At 37.1% G+C, this 27213-nt stretch overlaps 1 protein-coding gene, 2 long non-coding RNA genes and 1 pseudogene across 11 annotated transcripts in view; 2 read left to right on the top strand and 2 right to left on the bottom strand.

Annotated features, from left to right (window-relative positions):
• The window catches only part of MINDY3 (MINDY lysine 48 deubiquitinase 3), a 90511-nt gene extending 83474 nt beyond the window's left edge, over positions 1-7037 (top strand). For 7 of the 8 annotated variants that reach the window (XM_082452882.1, XM_082452883.1, XM_082452881.1 and 4 more), the window contains 2 exons: positions 2472-2543; positions 6102-7037. In XM_082452882.1, the coding sequence (XP_082309008.1) occupies positions 2472-2543; positions 6102-6251 (222 nt within the window). In that variant the 3' untranslated portion in view covers positions 6252-7037. Of the gene's footprint in view, positions 1-2471; positions 2544-4380; positions 4517-6101 lie in introns of all 8 variants that reach the window. The other variant, XR_014261328.1, reaches the window with a different exon arrangement.
• The window catches only part of LOC309656462, a 1106578-nt gene that overhangs the window by 648385 nt on the left and 430980 nt on the right, over positions 1-27213 (bottom strand). The gene's annotated exons all lie outside the window — the stretch shown is intronic.
• The window catches only part of LOC309656440 (small nuclear ribonucleoprotein Sm D1 pseudogene), a 436073-nt pseudogene that overhangs the window by 373419 nt on the left and 35441 nt on the right, over positions 1-27213 (bottom strand). The gene's annotated exons all lie outside the window — the stretch shown is intronic.
• Positions 17999-26959, top strand: LOC309656468. Its single transcript, XR_014261388.1, has 2 exons — positions 17999-23983; positions 24302-26959. It is a non-coding gene; the product is annotated as an uncharacterized lncRNA (long non-coding RNA).

The following is a 27213-nucleotide window of genomic DNA, read 5'->3' as shown; positions in this document are numbered from 1 at the left end:
ATGCAAATACTTTCCCAACACAGAGGATAGACACAGAGGATAGAAGAGTTGTGTGTTCCAATATAGCAACGCAAAACTTTGATTGGGGAAGAGGGGTGGTGGAAGAGAGTATATACACCAATATAGACACATTGATATTATTTTTCTAAAGGAAGATTCAAATTCAGAAATTTGTGGAGTAAAAGGAGAAAGATTCTCTTAAACCACTCCCACCCCTATTTTCCTTCTCTCGGGTAACTGCTGTTAATAGATAGGTATGTATCTTTTTAGAGCTTTCTAAACACTAGCAAAGAAGGTAAAGGAGCCTGTATGTAGTGTGAACTGCTACCAGTGCCCCTAAGTTCGAGGAGGATTTTAGTTGAGTAAAAGGAAAGCCTTTTACTCGAGTGGAGCCGTGCCGCTTCATGCTGGGACGTGCCTTCCACTGGCTGTGACGGGAGCTGACTTAAAAGGATCTATAGCCGTCCCAGTATGCTCAAGTTATGTCTGTGCCATTGGCTAATTCTACAGCCTGCACCTGGCTTGTCTTCCTATCTGCGTGCAGGGTTTTACCACTCACCCAAATGATTTAGCCAGGTGTACTGTGATCATTTCATCAGATACCAGCACGGTTTATGGGAAGGCTCGCAGGAGCAGCTACCGATTATTAAGCATGTTCTCTGCACCCGGGCACCGTGCGCCTTATACATTAGGTGTTATTTTCCCCCCATTTTGTCAGTGAGGAAACGGAGGATTAGAGAACTTAAGAAAATGGCTTAACGTCATACTGCTAGCACGAGGCCAGTTCAGGATCCAGTGTAGGGTATCTAAGCAAAGAGACAAAGTACTTTAACCACCGTTTTACACTACCTTTTGTTGCTATTTATTTTATATCAGTTGTTAGTTACTAGAACTGGAGATGTAAATTGTATTCAGTTGTAGTAAAATATTTATTTTGTAAGTTAAAGTATATTAACTAACTCTGAAAATCAACAGCCAAATTATCTGACTAATTGCACTGACTCATGTATACAATTAAGATGATTGAATAAATTCTGGATTTTTCTGTTTTGTAAAGCATTTGAAGGGGATACAAAAAATTATGAGCTTAGATTTTAGACATGAAAAGTTGAAAATAGTTAAAAATGTAAACAGTCTTTCAAAATAACAACTGAAGAGATAATGCAAAGTAGTATATGATTCACAAGTTAATTGAGACAATAGTTAGAAAGATCCCAGAGTAATAAGGAACTCAAATAGTGTATCTAAGGCAAACTTTACAAAGTAAGATTTACCGCAGATCTTGAAAAATGAGAAAAGAGTTTAAAAAAATCACAGATGTGCAAAGAGCCAACAACCAAAGGTCTCTTCATGGGAAGATGAGGAATATGCTTGTCTCAAGCAGAATTCGGGAAGGTGAGAGGTTGGAGATAAGACTGGAAGGGTAGGTTAGGTCCTGTAGTTTAGGACTCTTGGTTGCAAATCCCAGCCTGAACTGCCTGACGTGGGCCGGAAAGATAGGAATTGGGAGGAGTAGCTCAGAGCAACGGAAGGACAGAGGAAGCAGCGCCTGGAAGGTGGTGCCAGGAGCCTCTGGGGCTGGAAGGAGTCTCATCCCTGGTCGTTGGAAAGGAGCTTCTTCTCTTGGTTCCAACTGGAAAAAATTCCAAGGAGGGACACTGGCCCAACTTTTGTCACAATCAGATATGACCAGGAAGATCCTTAAGGGGGGTGGGCACGGGGAGACTCAGCCGTAGTAAAGGGAATCAATCACTGGGAGTCACGCACCTGCAGGGGCCCGACCGTTAACGGCCTTCAAGGCTACGTTCAGAGAGGTGAACGTGAGCTTTAGCAAACTGAGAACCAAAGTTAGAACAGTGGCAATGACATGATCACTTTCTCTGGAAGTTAGTATAATGATTTATTCAGTTTCCTTTCTCTATTGAATGTTGTTTAAGTCTCTAAGCACTATGTTTCCTTTTCACAGTTAAAGTTTACAATATTCAGAAGATATTTGTGGGGATGGACACACCCAATTTGATACTATGGACCGAATTGGAAGTATTGGTGCATATGTTTGTAATCTGAGTGAAAGTGGGATCACTGCTTTTCTGTATTTATTGAGAGGAACAAATTATTTATAAGCAGAAAAAAAGCAGAGATACATTTTAGGAAATTTTTTTGCATTTTAGAACCGTGTCCTTTTTTAAAAAAAATTACAGTAATACATGCACGTATTTAAAAATATAAACTGTAGAAGAGCTTATAATAAAAATCAGCACTCCCCCAATTTCCAGTCTCTTCCCCAGAAGCAAATTTCAGCTTTTAGGTTTTATGGTAGTTAACTGCATAAGTCTAAGTATCTTGCTTTGTCACATGATTCCGTAATCAAAGGATGTGGAATTAAGAAACTTCCATTTTACTTTCAGTTGCTAATTAGAAATTGCCTGATATAAAGATTTAAAGTTTTAATTGTTCTTTGTTTATAACAGGGTTCCAGTGGTCCAGAGTCTTTTACTGTCTACCACTACAATGGACTGAAGCAATCAAATTACAATGAAAAGGTATGATAATGCACATTGTAATTTGTCTTCACCTGGCTTGATAAAATATAGGAGTATATAACAATGTTTGATTCCCATAAACTTGCTACCTAAGGAAGGAGATTATTCTAGGCGTCTCTTTACTATCAGAGCATATTTTAGACCTGGACTCAGTGAGATCTTCATTGGAATTTTGGAGCAGTACTTTCACTGGGACAAGATAACTCCATCTACATACATGTTGTTACCCTTGGGTGTTGTAGATATCACTAAATCAAGTTTAGTGTGCTGAAAGTTACTGATCCATTTAAATGGAGAGAGAAGGGGTAAGAGTGAGATTTAGAAAAATATTTTAAAGGATTTAAATTAATATCCATAACACCTAGCATTTATTGAGCATTTACCTGGAATTGTCTTAAGCACTTTGTTTTATCTGAAGTTGAACACCATCCCATGAAGTAAGTATTGCCTGTATATCCCCCTTTTACAAAGTGGAGGAAACTGACGCATGGGAGAGGTAAGCAGCTTGCCGCGGTCAGGCAGCCGGGAAACGGCGGAGCTGGGACGGAAGCCGAGGGCGTCCCCCTCAGAGCCCGCGGCTCACCCGCTACGCTTTGCTCCACGGACAAAGGCACATCAGTGCTTCACGTCCAGATATACTCACCCGCTTTAAATCAAAACTTTGGTCTCGCCAATTCACCCTCTTTGATTAATGAGCCTTGTCTACACCTAAGATATAGCTCCTATGTTTGCATTTATGCCAGTAACAGTCACAGTAGATATAGCTAATATTAGAAGGAATAAAGGCCTAACATGCCTTTCTTTTTTTTTGTGGGAATATGGAAGTTTAAGTTATTCCTTTATTTTACTATAACTTTTAAATCTCAGAAAGCAGAAACCAAACAAAAAAACCAAGTATTTATACAAATAAAATAAATAATAAACTATAAAACTGTACTAAGGGAGTGAAGGAAGACTTGAACAAATGATGAAAGAAAGTGGTAATTGAGTGTGCTGTGTTCCAGAGAGCGGGGCCGCCCCCGGTAGCCTCTACAGACTCACTCCTCACAGTGGGGAGCTCCCACTGGCTTTTGAGTTGGAAGGTACCATAGAGACCGTTGGTGCTGAACCCCTATTTTAATTCCCTCATGAATGGCCTCCAGTCTCTTGAAATACTGTGGTAGGGGTATCTTCTTCCAGTGCCAGCAACTGGCCCTTAAACGATTAACGTCTTTATTAGAGTATAATTGCTTTACAGTGTTGTGTTAGTTGCTGCTGTATAACAAAGTGAATCAGCTATACATATACATATTATCCCCATATCTCCTCCCTCTCGCGTCTCCCTCCCACCCTCCCTATCCCACCCCTCTAGGTGGTCACAAAGCACCGAGCTGATCTCCCTGTGCTATGCAGCTGCTTCCCACTAGCTCTTTTACATTTGGTGGCTAACATGCCTTTTTAATTTGAAATACCCATGCTGGTTTCATATGTATCTAAATTGAGGATGGCTAGAGAAAATAGATCATAATGTATAGTAGATGCATAATTTTAGAGCAAATCTAAACCTGTGACTAAATTTTACTTCTTTTATTTTCATAACAATATATTAGAACTTTTATTACATTAGGTTTGAAGATCTTTTTCATAGTAAAATGATTTACTGATATCTATAGCAAAATATAAATTGTCAATAAGCAAACTTGTATGCTCTGTTCTAATATGTGTAAATGAGTGCTTCCTCTAGATTTTGAAGTTTTATGTAGCCTTGTAATAGAAGGTACTTTATAGTCACTACTTAGTTACTTGCCTACACAATCCCTGCAAGGTAGGTCAGTCAAATATTATCCGTATTTTACAGATGAGGCCTCTGAGACAGGGAGATTAAGTGACTCACCCAGGGTCACACAGCAAGTCATTGGCAGAGCAGGGATTGGAACTGAGTTCCTGATTCCCAATCGTGTCCTTGGTCTGCTTGACCACGCTACCTGTATATAGTAAGTTTTCAAGTCGTGCTCATGACAAGCGTCTGACAGACATACTAACAAAGAGGTCAGAAATCAAAGATGAACTATTAACATGACAGTAGTACGTAAGCACTCTTAACACGAAGCATGTATGCCATTAAGTTGCAGAGGTATAACATAAAGTTACTCAGGAGCTAGAAATCTGGTAGACCACAGAGTAAGGTACTATTAAAAATATCTGAGGAAACAAACAGACAACAGGAGAAGGCTGGCCAAGCGGAAGGGAATGTGCTCCACCAGGGGGCACAGGCCAGGGCGGCCACACAGGCAGGTCGGGGCACTCCACCCAAGCAGCTCTGCTCTAACACCATGAGCAAGGGGTGTTCTTCGTGGACAATTTTTCAGAAAAAAGTTTTGCTCTGGAGAGCTGAAAAGCATGACTTACAGTTTTAATAGTAAATTTATTCCATCAAAACTAGAAAGTAATACAGCAACCAAAGTAAAGATGCAAAAAAAGTAAAAGTATTTGTTTCACATTAAAGTATGTCTTTAGAGCCTCCTAAAAAAGATTTATGAAACCAAATTATCTGGCCTAGTAATAGAAAATATTCCCATATTTAATGTTTTTTAAGGAGACTCCAACTTAAGGCTAATCAAGTTGTTTCTCTTGGCTCCTTGGTCAAATAGTTTATAGCTTTTATCTTGGAAGAATGTAATTACAATCATGTGTATCAGCCACTGAGTGTAAAAATCATTACACATACTTTGGAAGAGGGCAGTCATCTGTATCTGTTCCTTTTAAATTATGCAGTTAGTTAGAATTTCTCTTGGTACAAAGCGAAATTCATGACTGAATGCTTTAATGTATACAGCGGGTGCTTATAATGAGTTAGTTAGGGCTTTAGTTAGTATGTTACTTCACAGATGACTTCTAAAAGTTGTTCAAAGAAATCAGAGTAAAACTTTTCTGATATCTACCTGCCAGTGTATCTTTTTAATAGTCATTGCCATTACATATAGAGATTTTTGTTTCTGACCTGATGTCCTTTAATTTTTTTCCTCCATGATATTTCATGCAGAACAAAGTACATTCATGAACAGCACTTCAGAAGTATTTAACACAGTAATAGAAAATTTCATTGACAAACATCCAGTTTGCTTGCAGCTCTGGAAATACAACATTTAAATTGAAAGTAGAAAATAAAGTCCTTCTCAGAATATATAGCTGAGTGCCTCCATATTAAAGCAATAGGAAAAGAAAATTGTAAATTTATTCAAGGGGTATATATTATTGGAAGAATGATTTTTCTTTTATCAGAAAGAGTATGTTCTTGGGATTTACATACACTTCTTATAAATCATGATCTTTCTTACAATCTAAATTCAGCTAGTAGTTAAAGTTGTTTCACCATCTCGTTTCCAGATTTATTTTCACATTAATCAGGAAGCAGATATTCTAGCTTATTTCTATCAAAATAAAATTAGATATAAAGTTCCATATGAAACAGTACACAGTGCCGTTTGCTAGCCTATGAAAAGTTCTATATCCCTCACAAGACTTTGCTAAGAATATTGATTGATTGATTGACCTTGGTGGCTTTATTTTGTTCAACAGGTAATGTATGTGGAAGGAACTGCAGTTGTTATGGGTTTTGAAGATCCCATGCTACAGACAGATGACACTCCTATTAAACGCTGTCTCCAAACCAAATGGCCATACATTGAATTACTCTGGACCACAGATCGGTCTCCTTCACTAAACTGATTTGCCGAAGTATTTATAAGGAAGATTGTAATAGCAGATGTTGAAAGAAGGATGAAAGACTGGCAGTTGGCTCAATTAAGCTATACACTGGTATCATTGATTGACTGTAAATAACAATTGAAAACACATTTTCAGTGTTTAAGATATGTTTAAATTATTTGTTTTAAAGCTTTAAGTTAAAGGTTACCCTATTTAAACTCTTTATGTGACATTTACTAGCAAAACTAAGCTGTAATCAAAGTTTATCACTGTTGCAGTCAGATAATTTGGTCATTTATCAAACATCATATTATAACATTTTTATATTGAGTATCAAAGTTACTAACTTCTACTTTGGGGTTTTATTTCATTCAGGCACAGTTTATTTAAATGATTCTGGCATGCAATATATCAGCCTCCACACTGAAATGCAAAAGAGTTTATCTTTGTTATTTTCTAAAATCTGGTTTCCATTAGAAACATCGATAAATAACAAATTGTCAACCTGGATCTTTGACAATTGGCTTAGCTCTGGCATGTTTATAAAAAGTAGAAGCTATAAGGGAACATTACCATTTATTCACAGACATATAGAGGAAAGAGAATCTGATATAGTCTTAAGACTGTCAGCTTTCACTGTATTGCCAAATACACTTTTCCAAATTTGTCCCAACAGCCCTGTAAGCCAGCTTTCTTGTATATTTTAAATGTGATAAATGCATGAGAACATCTGTTATTACATTAGTATATTGCATTATTTATTATGATCCTAGTGGATGGCCTAAATAAACACTTTTTTTTCTTCAACCATATCCTTGATTTTTCACATTCATGGCTCAAAATAAACAAATACTTTTAAATGATTCTGCCCAGTAACCCTGAGAGCACAGCATAGAACAGACGCCTACTGGACGCACACGACCCCTCAAAAGGGAGACCAAACCTTATGCTTACCTAGGACCTCTGTAACTCAGCCAGCCAGGAGCACCAGAACCTGACGGGCAGCTGTCTGCATCAGCGGACAAAGTTGCAGAAGCCCCATCCTGTTCATTTCTGAGAGAGATTTACTATATGTTGATAGGTTTGTTGCCCAGCAATTTGAAATGTGAATAGCCAGAGAATACTTTCTTTCCTTCACTTGAGAAGCCAACAAGATATCCTCTTATGAATTTCAGAACTGAACTTTACCTTCAACAGTATAGTTGAATATGTATTTCCTCTATAAGTCTCTTGGGGCTTTTATTTATATTTTAATAGACATTAACAATTACAATGATTAGATTTTAGCATAGGAAAAAAGTAGCACAAAATTTTATATATAACAACTTTTGGTAGCACTGTGTTCAGGAGTGTGATACTAGCTACTACAATTACAGCTGTAAAATGTATTTTTGGTACCTCTTGCCTATTACCAAATGGCTGTAAAACACATTATACTAGAATTAATCCCTAACTCTGGTCCTAAATTCCATAAGGATTATGAAAAAGCATAGATTCTTCTCAAACATTGAGCCTACAATATAGTCATTTCTCCTTAGAGTTGCTTCATAACAAACCATCCCAAAATTCCACAACATAATCATTTTACAAAGCCTGTGGCTCAGGAGTTTGAACAGAATACAGTGGGCATGGCTTATCTGCCTCTCAATCTGGAGGCCCAGCTGGGAAACTGTAGGTTTCTTAACTCACATGACTGGCATGACTGGGGCCTTAGCTTGATCTGACAACTGTCACACACAACATCAAACAAACAATGCAGATACATTTTCTCTTCACGTCCAAGTGGGACACTTACCAAAACAGACTATATGCTGGACCATAAAACAAACTTGGAAAATCCCCAAGAGTCTAGAAATTAAGCAGCACACTTCTGAATAACCCAAGGGTCAAAGTGGAATTGCAGTGGGAATTAGAACATATTTTTTACTGAATGATAATGAAAATAGTACATAGTAAAAATTGTGGAATGTAAATAAAGCAGTGCTTAAAGGGACATGTATAACTTTAAATAAATACAGTAGAAAAATAGAAAGTTTGGAAATTAGAAAGCTAAGCTTTCATCTCAAAAACAAGAAACTGAAAGTAAATAATGAGATAAAAAGAGATACTGACATGCAAAACAAATTTGGACTTTACACACCATGTGTAAAAGTTAACTTAAAATGATCAGAGATCTAATAGTAAGAGCTAAAACTATAAAAGAAAAAACAATCCTCATCACAATGGGTTAGACAGTGGTTTCTTAGAATACAAAAAACAGCAGCAGCAAAGATAAATTGAACTTCATCAAAATTAAAACCTTTGTGTATCAAAGGACACCGTCAAGAAGGTGAGATGACAACCCACAGAATGGGAGAAAATACTTGAAAACCATACCTCGTAAGGAATTTGTATCCAGAATATATAAAGAAATCTTATACAACACATAAATTAAAAATATTTTTAAATGGGCAAATGATTAGAAGAGATATATCTCCAAAGATGATATACAAATGGCCAGTAAGCACGAAAACATGCTTAACAAAATTAGTCATTAGGGAAATTAAAATAAAAGCTATGAGATACCACTTTACCTACCCTAGGATGTCTAAAATCAGAAAGCTAGATAGTAACGAGTGTTGGCAAAGATGTGGAGGAAATGGAAATCTTAAATTGTTGGTGGGGATATAAAATAGTAAAGTCACTTTAGAAAAATAGTAGTGCAGTTCTTCAGAAAGTTAAATTAAGGGTGAGCGTATGACCCAGCATTTCCACTCCCAGGTATATACCCAAGAGAAGCAAAACATATATACACACAAAATTTTTTCTTTAAATATTTAGAGTGGTGTTATTCATCCTAGCCAAAAATGGAAACGACCTAAATGTCCATTAACCAATGGGTGGATAAATAAATGTAGTATATACAATGAAAAATTATTTGAAAATTAAGAAGAATTACTGATACGTACAACCACATGGATGAACTTGGAACACATGCTAAGAGAAAGAAGCCTGTTGCAAAAGACCACACATTATGATTCCATTTATGTGAAATGTCCAGAATAGGTAAACCATAGAGACAGAAAAGGGGTTAGCAGTCACAAGAGCCTAGGATGGGGACAGAGTGGAGGAACAGAATTGGGAAATGACTGCCAATGTATAGGGGTTTCTTTTGGGGTGATAAGAATGTTATAGAATAGATAGTGGTGATGGTTACACAACAGAATATACTAAAAACCACTGAATTGTAAGAATAAAAGATAAAACGAGAAACCCATGAAACAGAAAGCAGATATGTAATACACAAAAAACGTCAGTAACACCAGAAGTTAGTTCTCTGCAGGGAGGGGGGGGAACTAATAAAAAAGGATAAAAACACCTAACAAAACTGATCAAGAACAAAATGAGAAATAAATTATTAACACCAAAAAAGAAAAGGGAAACACTGCTTTAAATTCTCCAGATATTAAAAAGACTGGAGTTAGAGTACATTCAAACTTAAGTTGTTATTATCGTAAAAGAGACTGTTATAAATTTAAACCTCATGGTAACAACAAAGCAAAAACCTGTAATAGATAGATACACAAAAGATAAAGGAATCTAGGCATATCACTACAGAAGATCATCAAAACACAAATGAAGAGATCAAGAGAAGAAAAAAAATGAATTACAAAACAGCCAGAAAACAACAAAATGGCAGTAAGTTCATACCTATCAATAATTACCTAAAATGTAAATGGACTAAGTTCTCCAATCAGAATACATATCATGGCTGAATAGGTTTAAAAACAAACAAAAAACAAGACCCATCTACATGCTGCCTGCAACAGACTCCCTTCAGTTTTAAGGACACACTCAAAAGTGAAGGGATGTAAAATGATATTCTGCACAAATGGAAAACAAAAAAAAAGCCTGGGGTAACTAAACGTTAATCAGGTAAAACTGACTTCCAGACAAAGACTGTAATAAGAGACAAGAGGTAATTATAAAATGATAATCCAACAAGAGGATATAACGTGTAAATTACACACAGCATAGGAGCACCTAAATATATAAAGCAAATATTAACAGCCCTAAAGGGAGAAGTAGACATCAGTATAACAGTAGGGGACTTTAATAATCCACTTTCATAAATGGATACAACATCCAGACATAAAATCAAAAAGGAAACATTGGACTTAAACTACATGTTAGACCAGATGGACTTAACATATACAGAATATTCCATCCAAAAGCAACAGGATACACATTTTTCTCAAGCTAACATGAAACATTTTCCAGGATATATGATGTTAGGCCACAAAACAAGTCTTAACAAATTTAATAAGACTGAAATCATATCTGACCACAGTGGTATGAAACTAGAAATCAGTTACAAGAAGAAAACTGGAAAATTCACAAATATGTGGATATTAAACAGCATGCCACTGAACAACCAATGGGTCAAAGAAGAATACAAAAGAGAAATCAAAAATTAAGACAAGTGAAAATGGAAATACAACATACAAAAACTTATGGGACACCAGAAGCAGTTCTAAGAGGGAAGTTCTTACTGATAAATGCCTATGTAAAGAAACAAGAAAGATCTCAAATAAACGACCTAACTTTACACCTCAAAGACACAAAAAACAAATGAATCCCAAGTTTGTGGAAGGAAGGAAATAACAGATCAAGCAGAAATAAAATAGACTAAAAAGACAATAAAAGATGATTGAAACTAAGCTAGTTTTTGAAGATACACAAAATTGACAACATTTGGCTAGACTCACCAAGAAAAAGAGAACTCAAACATCAGAAATGAGAGCAGAAGCAAGAAGACCTACAGTCCTGCAGCCTGTGGAACAAAAACCACATTCACAGAAAGATAGACAAGATGAAAAGGCAGAGGGCTATGTACCAGATGAAGCAACAAGAAAAAACCCCAGAAAAACAACTAAATGAAGTGGAGATAGGCAACCTTCCAGAAAAAGAATTCAGAATAATGATAGTGAAGATGATCCAGGACCTCGGAAAAAGAATGGAGGCAAAGATCGAGAAGATGCAAGAAATGTTTATCAAAGACCTAGAAGAATTAAAGAACAAACAAACAAACAAACAAAAAAGAACAAACAGAGATGAACAATACAATAACTGAAATGAAAACTACACTAGAAGGAATCAATAGCAGAATAACTGAGGCAGAAGAACAGATAAGTGACCTGGAAGACAGAATGGTGGAATTCACTGCCGCGGAACAGAATAAAGAAAAAAGAATGAAAAGAAATGAAAACAGCCTAAGAGACCTCTGGGACAACATTAAATGCAACAACATTTGCATTATAGGGGTTCCAGAAGGAAAAGAGAGAGAGAAAGGACCGGAGAAAATATTTGAAGAGATTATAGTCGAAAACTTCCCTAACATGGGAAAGGAAATAGCCACCCAAGTCCAGGAAGCGCAGCGAGTCCCATACAGGATAAACACGCCAAGACACATAGTAATCAAATTGGCAAAAATTAAAGACAAAGAAAAATTATTGAAAGCAGCAAAGCAGAAACAACAAATAACATACAAGGGAACTCCCATAAGGTTAACAGCTGATTTCTCAGCAGAAACTCTACAAGCCAGAAGGGAGTGGCATGATATACTTAAAGTGATGAAAGGGAAGAACCTACAACCAAGATTACTCTACCCAGCAAGGATCTCATACAGATTCGATGGAGAAATCAAAAGCTTTACAGACAAGCAAAAGTTAAGAGAATTCAGCACCACCAAACCAGCTCTACAACAAATGCTAAAGGAACTTCTCTAAGTGGGAAACACAAGAGAAGAAAAGGACCTACAAAAACAAACCCAAAACAATTAAGAAAATGATCATAGAAACATACATATCAATAATTACCTTAAACGTGAATGGATTAAATACTCCAACCAAAAGACACAGGCTTGCTGAACGGATACAAAAACAAGACCCATATGTATGCTGTCTACAAGAGACCCACTTCACACTAGGGAAACATACAGACTGAAAATGAGGGGATGGAAAAAGATATTCCATGCAAACGGAAATAAAAAGAAAGCTGGAGTAGCAATCCTCATCTCAGATAAAATAGACTTTAAAATAAAGAATGTTACAAGAGACAAGGAAAGACACTACATAATGATCAAGGGATCAATCCAAGAAGAAGATATAACAATTATAAATATATATGCACCCAACATAGCAGCACCTCAATACATAAGACAACTGCTAACAGCTGTAGAAGAGGAAATCGACAGTAACACAATAATAGTGGGAGACTTTAATACCTCACTTACACCAATGGACAGATCATCCAAAATGAAAATAAATAAGGAAACACAAGCTTTAAATGACACAATAGACCAGATAGATTTAATTGATATTTATAGGACGTTCCATGCAACAATAGCAGATTACACTTTCTCAAGTGTGCATGGAACATTCTCCAGGATAGATCACATCTTGGGTCACAAATCAAGCCTCAGTAAACTTAAGAAAATTGAAATCATATCAAGCATCTTTTCTGACCACAACACTATGAGATTACAAATCAATTACAGGGGAAAAAATGTAAAAAACACAAACACATGGAGGCTAAACAATACGTTACTAAATAACCAAGAGATCACTGAAGAAATCAAAGAGGAAATCAAAAAATACCTAGAGACAAATGACAATGAAAACACGACGACCCAAAACCTATGGGATGCAGCAAAAGCAGTTCTAAGAGGGAAGTTTATAGCTATACAAGCCTACCTAAAGAAACAAGAACAATCTCAAATAAAAAACCTAACCTTACACCTAAAGGAACTAGAGAAAGAAGAACAAACAAAACCCAAAGTTAGCAGAAGGAAAGAAATCATAAAGATCAGAGCAGAAATAAATGAAATAGAAATGAAAACAATAGCAAAGATCAATAAAACTAAAAGCTGGTTCTTTGAGAAGATAAACAAAATTGATAAACCATTAGCCAGACTCATCAAGAAAAAAGAGGGAGAGGACTCAAATCAAGAAAATTAGAAATGAAAAAGGAGACAACAGACACCGCAGAAATACAAAGCATCCTAAGAGACTACTACAAGCAACTCTATGCCAATAAAACGGACAACCTGGAAGAAATGGACAAATTCGTAGAAAGGGATAACCTTCCAAGACTGAACCAGGAAGAAATAGAAAATATGAACAGACCAATCACAAGTAATGAAATGGAAACTGTGATTAAAAATCTTCCAACAAACAAAAGTTCAGGACCAGATGGCTTCACAGGTGAATTCTATCAAACATTTAGAGAAGAGCTAACACCCATCCTTCTCAAACTCTTCCAAAAAATTGCAGAGGAAGGAACACTCCCAAACTCATTCTATGAGGCCACCATCACCCTGATACCAAAACCAGGCAAAGATACTACAAAAAAAGAAAAGTACAGACCAATATCACTGATGAATATAGATGCAAAAATCCTCAACAAAATACTAGCAAACAGAATCCAACAACACATTAAAGGGATCATACACCATGATCAAGTGGGATTTATCCCAGGGATGCAAAGATTCTTCAATATACACAAATGTGATACACCATATTAACAAATTGAAGAATAAAACCCATATGATCATCTCAATAGATGCAGAAAAAGCTTTTGACAAAATTCAACACCCATTTCTGATAAAAACTCTCCAGAAAGTGGGCATAGAGGGAACCTACCTCAACATAATAAAGGCCATATACGACAAACCCACAGCAAACATCATTCTCAATGGTGAAAAACTGAAAGCATTTCCTCCAAGATCAGGAACGAGACAAGGATGTCCACTCTCACCACTGTTACTCAACATAGTTTTGGAAGTCCTAGCCACGGCAATCAGAGAAGAAAAAGAAATAAAAGGAATACAAATTGGAAAAGAAGAAGTAAAACTGTTACTGTTTGCAGATGACATGATACTATATATAGAGAATCCTAAAGATGCTGCCAGAAAACTACTAGAGCTAATCAATGAATGTAGTAAAGTTGCAGGATACAAAATTAATGCACAGAAATCTCTTGCATTCCTATACACTAATGATGAAAAATCTGAAAGAGAAATTAAGGAAACACTCCCATTTACTATTGCAACTAAAATAATAAAATACCTAGGAATAAACCTACCTAGGGAGACAAAAGACCTGTATGTAGAAAACTATAAGACACTGATGAAAGAAATTAAAGATGATACCAACAGATGGAGAGATATACCATGTTCTAGGATTGGAAGAATCAATATTGTGAAAATGATTATACTACCCAAAGCAATCTACAGATTCAATGCAATCCCTATCAAATTACCAATGGCATTTTTTACGGAACTAGAACAAAAAAACTTAAAATTTGTATAGAGACACAAAAGACCCCGAATAGCCAAAGCAGTCTTGAGGGAAAAAAATGGAGCTGGAGGAATCAGCCTCCCTGACTTCAGACTATACTACAAAGCTACAGTAATCGAGACAATATGGTACTGGCACAAAAACAGAAACATAGATCAATGGAACAAGATAGAAAGCCCAGAGGTAAACCCATGCACCTATGGTCAACTAATCTATGACAAAGGAGGCAAGGATATACAATGGAGAAAAGACAGTCTCTTCAGTAAGTGGTGCTGGGAAAACTGGACAGCTACATGTAAAAGAATGAAATTAGAACACTCCCTAACACCATACACAAAAATAAACTCAAAATGCATTCGAGACCTAAATGTAAGACCGGACATTATAAAACTCTTAGAGGAAAACATAGGAAGAACACTCTTTGACATAAATCACAGCAAGATCTTTTTTGATCCACCTCCTAGAGTAATGGAAATAAAATCAAAAATAAACAAATGGGACCTAATGAAACTTAAAAGCTTTTGCACAGCAAAGGAAACCATAAACAAGACAAAAAGAGAACCCTCAGAATGGGAGAAAATATTTGCAAACAAATCAACGGACAAAGGATTAATCTCCAAAATATATAAACAGCTCATGCAGCTCAATATTAAAAGAACAAACAACCCAATCCAAAAATGAGCAGAAGACCTAAATAGACATTTCTCCAAAGAAGACATACAGATGGCCAAGAAGCACATGAAAAGCTGCTCAACATCACTAGTCATTAGAGCAATGCAAATCAAAACTACAATGAGTTATCACCTCACAGCAGTTAGAATGGGCTTCATCAGAAAATCTACAAACAACAAATGCTGGAGAGGGTGTGGAGAAAAGGGAACCCTCTTGCACTGTTAGTGGGAATGTATACTGATACAGCCATTATGGAGAACAGTCTGGAGGTTCCTTAAAAAACTAAAAATAGAATTACCATATGATCCAGCAATCCCACTACTGGGCATATACCCAGAGAAAACCACAATTCAAAAAGACACATGCACCCCAATGTTCATTGCAGCACTATTTACAATAGCCAGGTCATGGAAGCAACCTAAATGCCCATCGACATATGAATGGATAAAGAAGATGTGGTACATATATACAATGGAATATTTCTCAGCCATAAAAAGGAACGAAATTGGGTCATTTGTTGGGACATGGATGGATCTAGAGACTGTCATACAGAGTGAAGTAAGTCAGAAAGAGAAAAACAAATATCATATATTAACGCATATATGTGGAACCTAGAAAAATGGTACAGATGAACCGGTTTGCAGGGTAGAAGTTGAGACACAGATGTAGAAAACAAACATATGGACACCAGGGGGGGAAAGCAGCAGGGAGTAGGGGTGGTGGTGTGATGAATTGGGTGATTGGGATTGACGTGTATACACTGATGTGTATAAAATTGATGACTAAAAAAAAAAAATCAGAAATGAAAGAGGAGACACAACTGTATCGAGAAATACAAAGAATCATAAGAGGCTGCTATGAACAATTGTATGCCAACAAATTGGACAACCTAGAAGAAATGGAAATTCCTAGAAAGATACAACCTATCAAGACCGAATCATGAAGAAAGAGAAAATCTGAACAGGCTCATTACTAGCAGGGAGATTGAAACATTAATCAAAAATCAATAGAGGCAGAAAAAGCAAATGACAAAATTCAACATACATTTATGGTAGAAAAAAAAAACTCTCAACAAACTGGGTATAGAGGGAACAACATGCCTCAATATAATAAAGGCCATACATGACAAGCCCACAGCTAATATCATACTCATTGGTAAAAAAAAAAAAAAACTAATAGCTTTTCCTCTAAGATCAGGAACAAGACAAGAATACCCACTCTTGCCACTTTTATTCAACATGGTAATGGAAGTCCTAGCCAGAGCAATTAGGCAATAAATAAATAAATAAATGGCATCCAAACTGTAAAGGAAGTAGTAAAACTGTCACTATTTGCAGATGATACATATAGAAAACCCTAAAGACTCCACCATAAAATGGATAGAACTAATAAATTCAATAGAGTTGCAGGATACAAAATCGATATGCAAAAATCTGTTGCATTTTTATACACTAATAAACTACAGAAAGAGAAATTAAGAAAACAATCCCATTTACAATCACATCAGAAATAATAAAATACCCAGGAACAAATTTAACCAAGGAGGTGAAAGACTTGTACACCGAAAACTTTAAGACATTGATGACAGACATTGAAGACACAAATGAATGGAAAGATGTTCTAGGCTCACAAATTGTAACAATTAATAGCATTAAACATTTCATACTACACAAAGCAATCTACACTTCATGTAATTCCTATCAAAATTCCAATGGAAGTTTTCACAGAAATAGAAGAAACAATCCTCAAATGTATATGGAACCATAAAAGACCCCAAATAGCCAAAGCAGTCTTAAGAACAAAGCTGAAGGCTTCATGCTTCCTGGTTTCCGATTATATTACAAAGCTATAGTAATCAAAACAATATGGTATTTGCTTACAAACGGATACACAGATCAATGGAACAGAATAGAGAGCTCAGAAACAAATCTATACATATCTATGGTCAATTAATTACAACAAAGAGGCCAAGAATACACAATGGGGAAAGGACAGTCTTGTCAGTAAAAGGTGCTGGGAACACTGGACAGCTCACATGCAAAAGAATGAAACTGGACCACTACCTTACACCAGAAACAAAAATTAACTTCAAAACGGATTAAAGGGCTTCCCTGCTGGCGCAGTGGTTGAGAATCTGCCTGCCAATGCAGGGGACACGGGTTCGAGCCCTGGTCTAGGAAGATCCCACATGCCGCGGAGCAACTGGGCCCGTGAGCCACAATTACTGAGCCTGCACGTCTGGAGCCTGTGCTCCGCAACAAGAGAGGCCGCGATAGTGAGTGGCCCATGCACCGCGATGAAGAGTGGCCCCCGCTTGCTGCAACTAGAGAAAGCCCTCGCACAGGAATGAAGACCCAACACAACCATAAATAAATAAATTTTTTTAAAAATGGATTAAAGACTTGTACATAAGACCTGAAACCGTAAAACTCCTAGAAGAAAATAGGTGGTAAGCTCCTTGACATCAGTCTTGGTGATGATATTTTGGATTTGACAGCAAAAGCAAGGGCAACAAAACCTAAAATAAACAAGGTGGGACTACATCAAACTAAAAAGCTTCTGTACAGAAAAGGAAACCATCAACAAAACAAAAAGGCAATAAGAGAAAATATTTGCCAATTGTATATCTGATAAGGGTTCAACCTATATATATATATATATATACATATATATATATATATATATATATATATATATATAAATATATATATATATATATATAAAGATCTCATGCACCTAAAATAAAGTCTGATTAAAATATGGGCAGAGGGGCTTCCCTGGTGGCGCAGTGGTTGAGAGTCTGCCTGCCAATGCAGGGGACACGGGTTTGAGCCCTGGTCTGGGAAGATCCCACATGCCGCGGAGCAACTGGGCCTGTGAGCCACAACTACTGAGCCTGCGCGTCTGGAGCCTGTGCTCCGCAACAAGAGAGGCCGCGATGGTGAGTGGCCCACGCACCGCAATGAAGAGTGGCCCCGCTTGCTGCAACTAGAGAAAGCCCTCGCACAGAAACGAAGACCCAACACAGCCAAAAATATATATATATATATGGGCAGAGGATCTGAATAAACATTTTTCCAAGAGATATACAAATACCGTCAGGTACATGAAAAGGTGGTCAACATCACTAATCATCAGGGAAATGTAAATCAAAACCACAGTGAGGTATCACCTCACACCTGTTAGAATGGCTATTATCAAAATACAACGAACAGCAAATGTTGCAGACGATATGGACAAAAGGAAACCCTTGGGCACTGTTGGTGGGAATGTAAATTGATACAGCCACTATGGAAAACAGTATGGAGGTTCCACAAAATACTAAAAATAGAACTACCTTATGATCCAGTAATTCTTCTTCTGGGTATGTATTCGAAGGAAATTTCATCTCTCTCTCAAAAAGGTATCTGCATTCCCATGTTACTACGCCATTACTTACAAAAGCCAAGACAGGGAAACAACTTAAGTGTCCACTGACAGATAAATGAATTGTTTAAATGTGGTATTACATAAAAGAATATTATTCCGCCATAAAAAGAAGGAAATCTTGCCATCTGCAATAACATGCATGAACTTAGAGGACATTATGCTAAGTGAAATAAGTGACACCGAGAAAGACAAATACTGTATGATCTTACTTACAAGCGGAATCTGGAGGGGAAAAAACCTCATATATACAGAGAACAGACTGGTGGTTGCCAGAGGTGGGGAGTGGGTGAAATGGGTGAATGGGGTCAAAAGGTACAAACTTCTCATTAATAGATAAGTAAGTCCTGATGAGGTAACATACCGGATGATGACTATAGTTAATAATACTGTATTGTATATTGGAAAGTTGCTAAGAGGTCAAATTTATCACAAAAACAACAAAATTTATAACTATGCATGGTGATTAATGGTAACTTATTGTGGTAATCACTTTGCAATATACACATATATGGAATCATTATTTTGTATCCCTAAAACTAATCCAATGTTATGTGTCAGTTATATCTAAAAATAATTTGAAGGATAGGGGAATAATTTTAAGGATAGCCTATAAATGATAGGCTAGGCAAAAGGTACACACATCCTTTATCTATCATTAAATAAAGGCTAATGAAACCAACATAATTCTCTTCTTTCAAAATCAAGCATTAATTGTTGAATAAATAGCACAGGATACCATTGATGGCTTAGGCTCTCCCAATCCTTTCCAGGAAGACAAACAATAAGGCGGAAAGAACACTGGACTTAAGTTTATAAAACCTGGTTTTAAATCCTGGCTCTGTCCCTTACTTTACTTATTTATTGATTGATCAAGCATTTATCGACTCTCTCCAGTCCACTTAATGTTTTGAATCCTAATTCCTCTGCTATAAAATGGGAATAATTATACTTACCTCGCAAAGTGAGGTACACTCAATAATAGTTGACTGAAAACATTTTCACTTGCTTAAGTCCCCAGAATAAAGATTATTGATAATAATCAGGAAAAAAACAAAAAGAGGGCAATTAGAAAAAAATAGTCACACTGTGGGTAAAGTTTTCATTAGTTCTTACCATGTGTCCAGTATCATTTTCTCAATGTCTTTAAGTTATAATTACAGGAACCATTTTTTACAGTGTCTCTGAATCAGCTGTGACCTTTCAACAACCCTATGGTATAAGTTTCCCCATTGTATAGGTTCAGTTCCTGAGGTTTAGAGACGAACTTACTGCCCATAATCACACAATCAAAACATGGCAGGGTTGAGACGCAAGGCAGGCTTAACCATCTCTGGTGACCCTGCTCCTGAATGCCAGCGAACCACAGTGGCACTAAGCCCAGAGAACAGTCAAGGTCACCTACACCTGCAAATAGGGATGATTTTGCACACTCAGTACAGTGAGACACAAGAGGAACCCGGTCTTACTTTGAATATTTGCTCCCAGCATAGATTTGGACAATTTACTTAAATATTTTATATGCATTTTATATGTAAAATGGAGATGAAAATGATACTCATTTTCATTCACAAGACCTTAGGAAGCATTACTGTACATACTAAATAAGATCTTAAATATAAAGCCTTCTAGCTTTATATCTAGCTTTTGATCATACTAGATGATCAAATTAACGTTTGTTCTTTTCTGCCCACCGCTTCCTTATGAAGATGACGGAATTGCTTTATGTACCTGGAAGACACTTGCACCACACAACCAAGTCTATACCAGCCCAGAATTTGTAACTATAAGAAGAAAAAAAAAAAAAAAAGAAGAAGAAGAAAATACATTACATGACTCACTGTAATGTAACATAGTATTTATCATATCAAGGTATGTGACTTAATTTTCTAAGCATGAATTAAAAAAACCTGTTATGCTACAAAGGTTTTTTTTATCTGAGTATAAGATTGACAGTACAATTTTTTTCACTATATTCCACATCAGAGTTAACACGAAACGTCTCTACTGAAGAACACTAACTCATTCTATCAACACAATGGCCACATTATACAATAATATTTTCTTCCCTGTCGACTGCACTATTTTTCTTGTTCACACTAACTGATGTTACATATTAAATCAATTGACTAATTCTAAACAAATATTTTGAGCAAAAAAGCAAATGTGAGCAATTTCCAGCTGTCATGTAGAGTTAAATTAAAACATTTTGTCTATAAATACACATATAATCTTGTTAAAATTTAATAGGGGAAATACGCCATGTCAAAATCACATTGCTCTGGAAAAAAAAAAGTTTCTCTTTATTTACTACATTTCTTATGTGGTCTTATTTGTTTTCTGTCACACTTCTTATCTACTTACTTTTACAAATCCTAGAAAGTGAGTACCATTTTTTTCCCATGGCAAAATTCCAAAATTCTAACTGAAACACAGATTATTTCCTTGCAAGAAGCTGGAGCCAGAAGATGACATAATGGATGTTTCTGAAGGCAGGGTAGACCCCTGACACACGTCCTACCACTCACTACGAATCCTTGAATCAGTTCCTTGGTTTCCATATTGTTTTCTTCACCCGAGAAGTGGGTTGTAAGAATACTAAATATTATGCATAAATTTTCTGGTGCAAAGTAAATAAATAGTGAGTATTCTTTTTTTTTTTTTTTTTTTTTTCCGGCCATGCCCAGCGACTTACAGGATCTTAGCTCCCTGACCAGGGATTCAACCTGGGCCCCAGCAGTGAAAGCGCCGAGTCCTAACCACTGGACCGCCAGGGAATTCCCAGTGGTGGGTATTCTAATCGTTATTACTGATTATCAGCTTCCTCACTTGCCAACAAATGAGTCAGGATCCTGATCAACCAAAAATACTAACTTTATAAAGGAGACGGTACACAAATCAATTGGCAATAGACAGAAAAATATAACTACATTTAAAATGTTCAAGCTTTCAAACAATTCAACGTTTTGTGGGATGGGGCAACAGTTTTCAGCAGAAGTGGGCTTGAGACCCCACTTACAATGTTAATAATCACTGCAATAAGTTTTCAGCTTTTCAGAGGCAGCAACCCGATCTTATTCATATCTGTAATTCTAGTAACAGTTTATGGAACACAGTTGAGACTTCAGAGTGGTACGTTGAATTGTTATTCAATATAATGCCTATTTGCAAGCCATTACAATCTTCACTCATTTGAGGAAGTGAAATGTCATGACCTTATTTTTCTCTTAAACTGCTGGTGTTCTAAAACTTTCCTCCACTTGTCCTCAGTAAATGTAATACCTAGTACAGCTAGGATAAGAGATGAATATGGACTAAAGTAACACATTATCTGCAGATCCCATAGTCCAATAAATGAGGATACTGGGTAACCCAAATGAATCTTGATGGATGAAATTTGAAATAGAGTCGGTTATAAGATTAGGTAAACACCTCAGGCACTGGGCTAAGAAAGACGGCTTTAGGTGGAAAGGGCTCTGTCTCTCTCCTAATACAGAGCCAAACCTTGAGGGAATAGTAGCTTTGGTTTGGCCATAGAGGCGGTATATAATAATTCTGGAACAGAAGCACCAGGGACTTGGGTGTAGATACTTGTACTGAGGAGTAGAGGCCTGGTGCATAGATGTCTAGGTGCAGGCTGTGGAAAGTGGGTGACAGCTGGCAGAAAGGGAGGTGGGAGAAGGCCAAATGCAAACATCCCAGGTCAATATTCTTAAAAGGTAAACGTGTCATAACTGGGACGGGGTATTTAGGAGTCAAAACCAGACAGCCCCATCCAAGATGGGGAAACTTTCAAACAGTAGGCAGGAGGGGCTGTCCCAAAAGGTAGACAGTACTTAGTAGATGTCATGTTCTATCCCCACTGCACAGATGGGAAAGCAAAACCCAGAGGTTCAGCCTCAAGGTCCTACCGCAGTAAGTGGCAGAGCAGGGACTCACAAGACTTTGAGTCCAATCTATTTTGACTTTGTTGGTGGGAAATTTACATTCCCACCAACAGTGCAAGAGGGTTCCCTTTTCTCCACACCCTCTCCAGCATTTATTGTTTGTAAATTTTTTGATGATGGCCATTCTGACCGGTGTGAGGTGATACCTCATTGTAGTTTTGATTTGCATTTCTCTAATGATTAGTGATGTTGAGCATCCTTTCATGTGTTTGTTGGCAATCTGTATATCTTCTTTGGAGAAATGTCTATTTAGGTCTTCTGCCCATTTTTGGATTGGGTTGTTTGTTTTTCTGATATTGAGTTGCATGAGCTACTTGTATATTTTGGAGATTAATCCTTTGTCAGTTGCTTCGTTTGCAAATATTTTCTCCCATTCTGAGGGCTGTCTTTTAGTCTTGTTTATGGTTTCCTTTGCTGTGCAAAAGCTTTTAAGTTTCATTAGGTCCCATTTGTTTATTTTTGTTTTTATTTCCATCTCTCTAGGAGGTGGGTCAAAAAGGATCTTGCTGTGATTTATGTCATAGAGTGTTCCGCCTATGTTTTCCTCTAAGAGTTTGATAGTGTCTGGCCTTACATTTAGGTCTTTAATCCATTTTGAGTTTATTTTTGTGTATGGTGTTAGGGAGTGTTCTAATTTCATTCTTTTACACGTAGCTGTCTAGTTCTCCCAGCACCACTTATTGAAGAGGCTGTCTTTTCTTCACTGTATATTCTTGCCTCCCTTATCAAAGATAAGGTGACCATATGTGCGTGGGTTTATCTCTGGGCTTTCTATCCTATAACAGGGACTCTTAAATGAGACAAAGAAGGGCATTCCATAATGATAAAGGGGTCAAACAGCAAGAGGATGTAACACTTGTAAGTATGTATGCACCAACCTAGGAGCACCTAACTATATACAGCAAATATTAACAGACCTAAAGGGAGAAATAAACAGCAATACAATAATAGTGGGGGACTTTATAAGCCACTTACATCAAGAGACAGATCATCCAGACATAAAATCAATAAGGAATCATTGGCCTTACATGACTCATTATGCCAGATGGACTTAACATTCCATCCAAAAACAACAGAGTAAACATTCTTCTCAAGGGCACATGAAACATAAAGCAGGATAGATCATATATTAAGACACAAAACAAGTTGATAAATTTAAGTAGATTGAAATCATATCAAGCATTGTTTCCTACCACAGTGGTATGAAACTAGAAATCAATTACAAGAAGAAAACCAGAAAATTCACAAATATGTGAGTATTAAACAACAGGCTACTGAAAAACGAATGGGTCAAAGAAAAATCAAAAGGGTAACTAGAAAATGCTTTGAGATCATGAAAACAGAATTACCACATACCAAAACCTATGAGGTGGGGGGCTTCCCTGGTGGCGCGGTGGTTGAGAATCTGCCTGCTAATGCAGGGGACACCGGTTCGAGCCCTGGTCTGGGAAGATCCCACATGCCGCGGAGCAACTAAGCCCGTGAGCCATAATTACTGAGCCTGCGCGTCTGGAGCCTGTGCTCTGCAACAAGAGAGGCCGCGATGGTGAGAGGCCCGCGCACCACGATGAAGAGTGGCCCCCGTTGCCGCAACTGGAGAAAGCCCTCGCACAGAAACGAAGACCCAACACAGCCATAAATAAATAAATAAATAAATAAATTTAAAAAAAAAACAAAAACCTATGAGGTGCACCAAAAGCAGTTCTAAAAGGGAAGTTCATAGCAATAAATGCATATATCAAGAAAGAAGGAAAATCTCAAACAACCTAACTTTACACCTCAAGGAACTAGAAAAAGAAGAACAAACAAAGCCAAAAATTAGTAGAAGGAAGGAAATAAAGATCAGAGTGGAAATAAATGAAATAAAGACTAAAAAGACAATAAAATATATCAATGAAACTAAGATCTGGTTCTTTGAGAAAATACACAAATATGACAAACCTTCAGCTAGACTCACCAAGTAAAAAAAGAGAAGACGACTCAAAATCAGATATGAAAGAGGAGATGTTACAACTCATACCAGAGAAATAAAAAAGATCATAAGAGACTAATATGATCAATTTTATGCCAACAAATTGCACAACCTAGAAGAAATGGATACATTCCTAGAAACATACAAGACTGAATCTGGAAGAAACAGAAAATCTGAACAGATTGATTACTAGTAAGGAGATTAAATCAGTAATAAAAACCTCCCCAAAAGCAAAAGTCCAAGATCAGACGGCTTCACTGTTGAATTCTACCAAATATTCAAAGAAGAATTGATATAAATCCCTCTCACACTCCTCCAAGAAATAGTAGAGGAGGGAACACTCCAAATTCATTTTAAGAAGTCAGCATTACTCTGATACCAAAACCAGACAAGGACATCACAAAAAAAGAAAATGACAGGCCAGTATCTCTGATGAACACAGATGCCGAAATGCTCAACAAAATAGTAGCAAACAGAATTCAATAATAATTAAAGGGATCACACACCATAATCAAGTGGGATTTATTCCAGGGATGCAAAAATGGGTCAACATCCTCGAAATCAATGATATAAAACATTAACAAAATGAAGCGCAAAAATTGTATGATCATTTCACTAGATGCAGGAAAAGCATCTGACAAAATTCAACATCTTTTTATGATGGAAAATCTCAATAAAATAGGTATAGAGGAAATGTATCTCAACATAATAAAGGCCATATATGACAAGTCCTCAACTAACATCATACTCAACAAGTGAGAACTACACGTTTTTCCTCTAAGATCAGTAACAAGACAAGGATGTCTACTGTCACCACTTTCCTTTAACATAGTGTTGGAAGTTCTAGTTAGAGCAATTATGCAAGAAAAAGAAATAAAAGGCATCCAAATTACAAAGGAAGTAGTAAAACTGTCACTGTTTGCAGATGATATTATACAGAAAAAGCCCAAAGACTCCACCAAAACCCAGATAGAACTAATAAACAAATTCAGTTGCAGGATACAAATATCAATATACAAAAATATGTTGCATTTCTATACACTAATAACAAACTATAGAAAGAGAAATTAAGAAAACATTCCCATTTACAATCACATCAGAAATAAGAAAATATCCAGGAACAAATTTAACCAAGGAGGTGAAAGACCCATACACTGAAAACTTTAAGACACTGATGAAAGAAATTCAAAGGGACTTCCTGGTGGTGCAGTGGTTAAGAACCCGCCTGCCAATGTAGGGGACATGGGTTTGAGCCCTGGTCCAGGAAGATCCCACATGCCATGGAGCAGCTAAGCCCATGCACCACAACTACTAATCCTGCACTCTAGAGCCCACAAGCCACAACTACTGAGCCTGCATGCCTAGAGCCCGTGCTCCACGACACGAGAGGCCACTGCGGTGAGAGGCCCGTGCACTGCAACGGAGAGTAGCCCCTGCTCACCGCAACTAGAGAAAGCCCGTGTGCAGCAATGAAGACCCAACACAGCCAAAAATAAATAAATAAACAATTTTTTTAAAAAAAGAAAGGAATTCAAGACACAAATAAATGGAAAGATGTTCTGGGCTCACAAATTATAAGAATTAATAGCATTAAACACTTCATGCTACGCAACGCACTCTACACTCCATGCAATTCCTATCAAAATTCCAATGGAAGTTTTCACAGAAATAGAAGAAACAATCCTCAAATGTATATGGAACCACAAAAGACCCCAAATAGCCAAAGCAATCTTGAGAAAAAACGAAGCTGGAGACTTCATGCTTCCTGATTTCCAATTATATTACAAAGCTATATAATCAAAACAGTATGGAATTTGCATAAAAACAGACACATAGATCAATGGAACAGAATTGAGAGCCCAGATATAAATCCACATATATATGATCAACTAATTATGGCAAAGAGGCCAAGAATATATAACGGGGAAAGAACAGTCCCTTCAATAAATGGTGTTGGGAAATCTGGACAGCCACATGCAAAAGAATGAAACTGGACTACTATGCTACACCATACACAAACATTAACTCAAAATGGATTAAAGAGACTTTCCCAGTGACGCAGTGGTTAAGAATCCACCTGTCAATGCAAGGGACACCAGTTCAAGCCCTGGTCCGGGAAGATCCCACATGCCGCAGAGCAACTAAGCCCGTGTGCCACAACTACTGAGCCTGTGCTCTAGAGCCTGCAAGCCACAAGTACTGAGCCCATGTGCCACAACTACTGAAGCCCGTGCACCTAGAACCCGTGCTCCACAACAAGAGAAGCCACTGCAATGAGAAGCCCATGCACTGCAACGAAGAGTAGCCCCCACTCGCTGCAACTAGAGAAAGTCTACGCACAGCAATGAAGACCCAACACAGCCAAAAAATAAATTTATTTATTTTAAAAACATGGATTAAAGGCTTGCACATAAAGCCTGAAACCATAAAACTCCTAGAAGAAAACATAGGCAGTAAGCTCCTTGACATCAGTTCCGGCGATGACTTTTTTGGGTTTGACATCAAAAGCAAAGGCAACAACAACAACAAAAAAAGCAAGTGAGACTACATCAAACTAAAAGCTTCTGTACAGATAAGGAAACCATCAACACGATGAAAAAGCAACCTACTGAACAGGAGAAAATATT

Source organism: Balaenoptera physalus (genome assembly GCF_965194825.1).
Source record: "Balaenoptera physalus genome assembly, chromosome: 2".
NCBI classification, from domain to species: Eukaryota; Metazoa; Chordata; class Mammalia; order Artiodactyla; family Balaenopteridae; genus Balaenoptera; species Balaenoptera physalus.
Note: the sequence above shows the minus strand (reverse complement) of the source record. Positions and strands in the feature narration are given on the sequence as shown.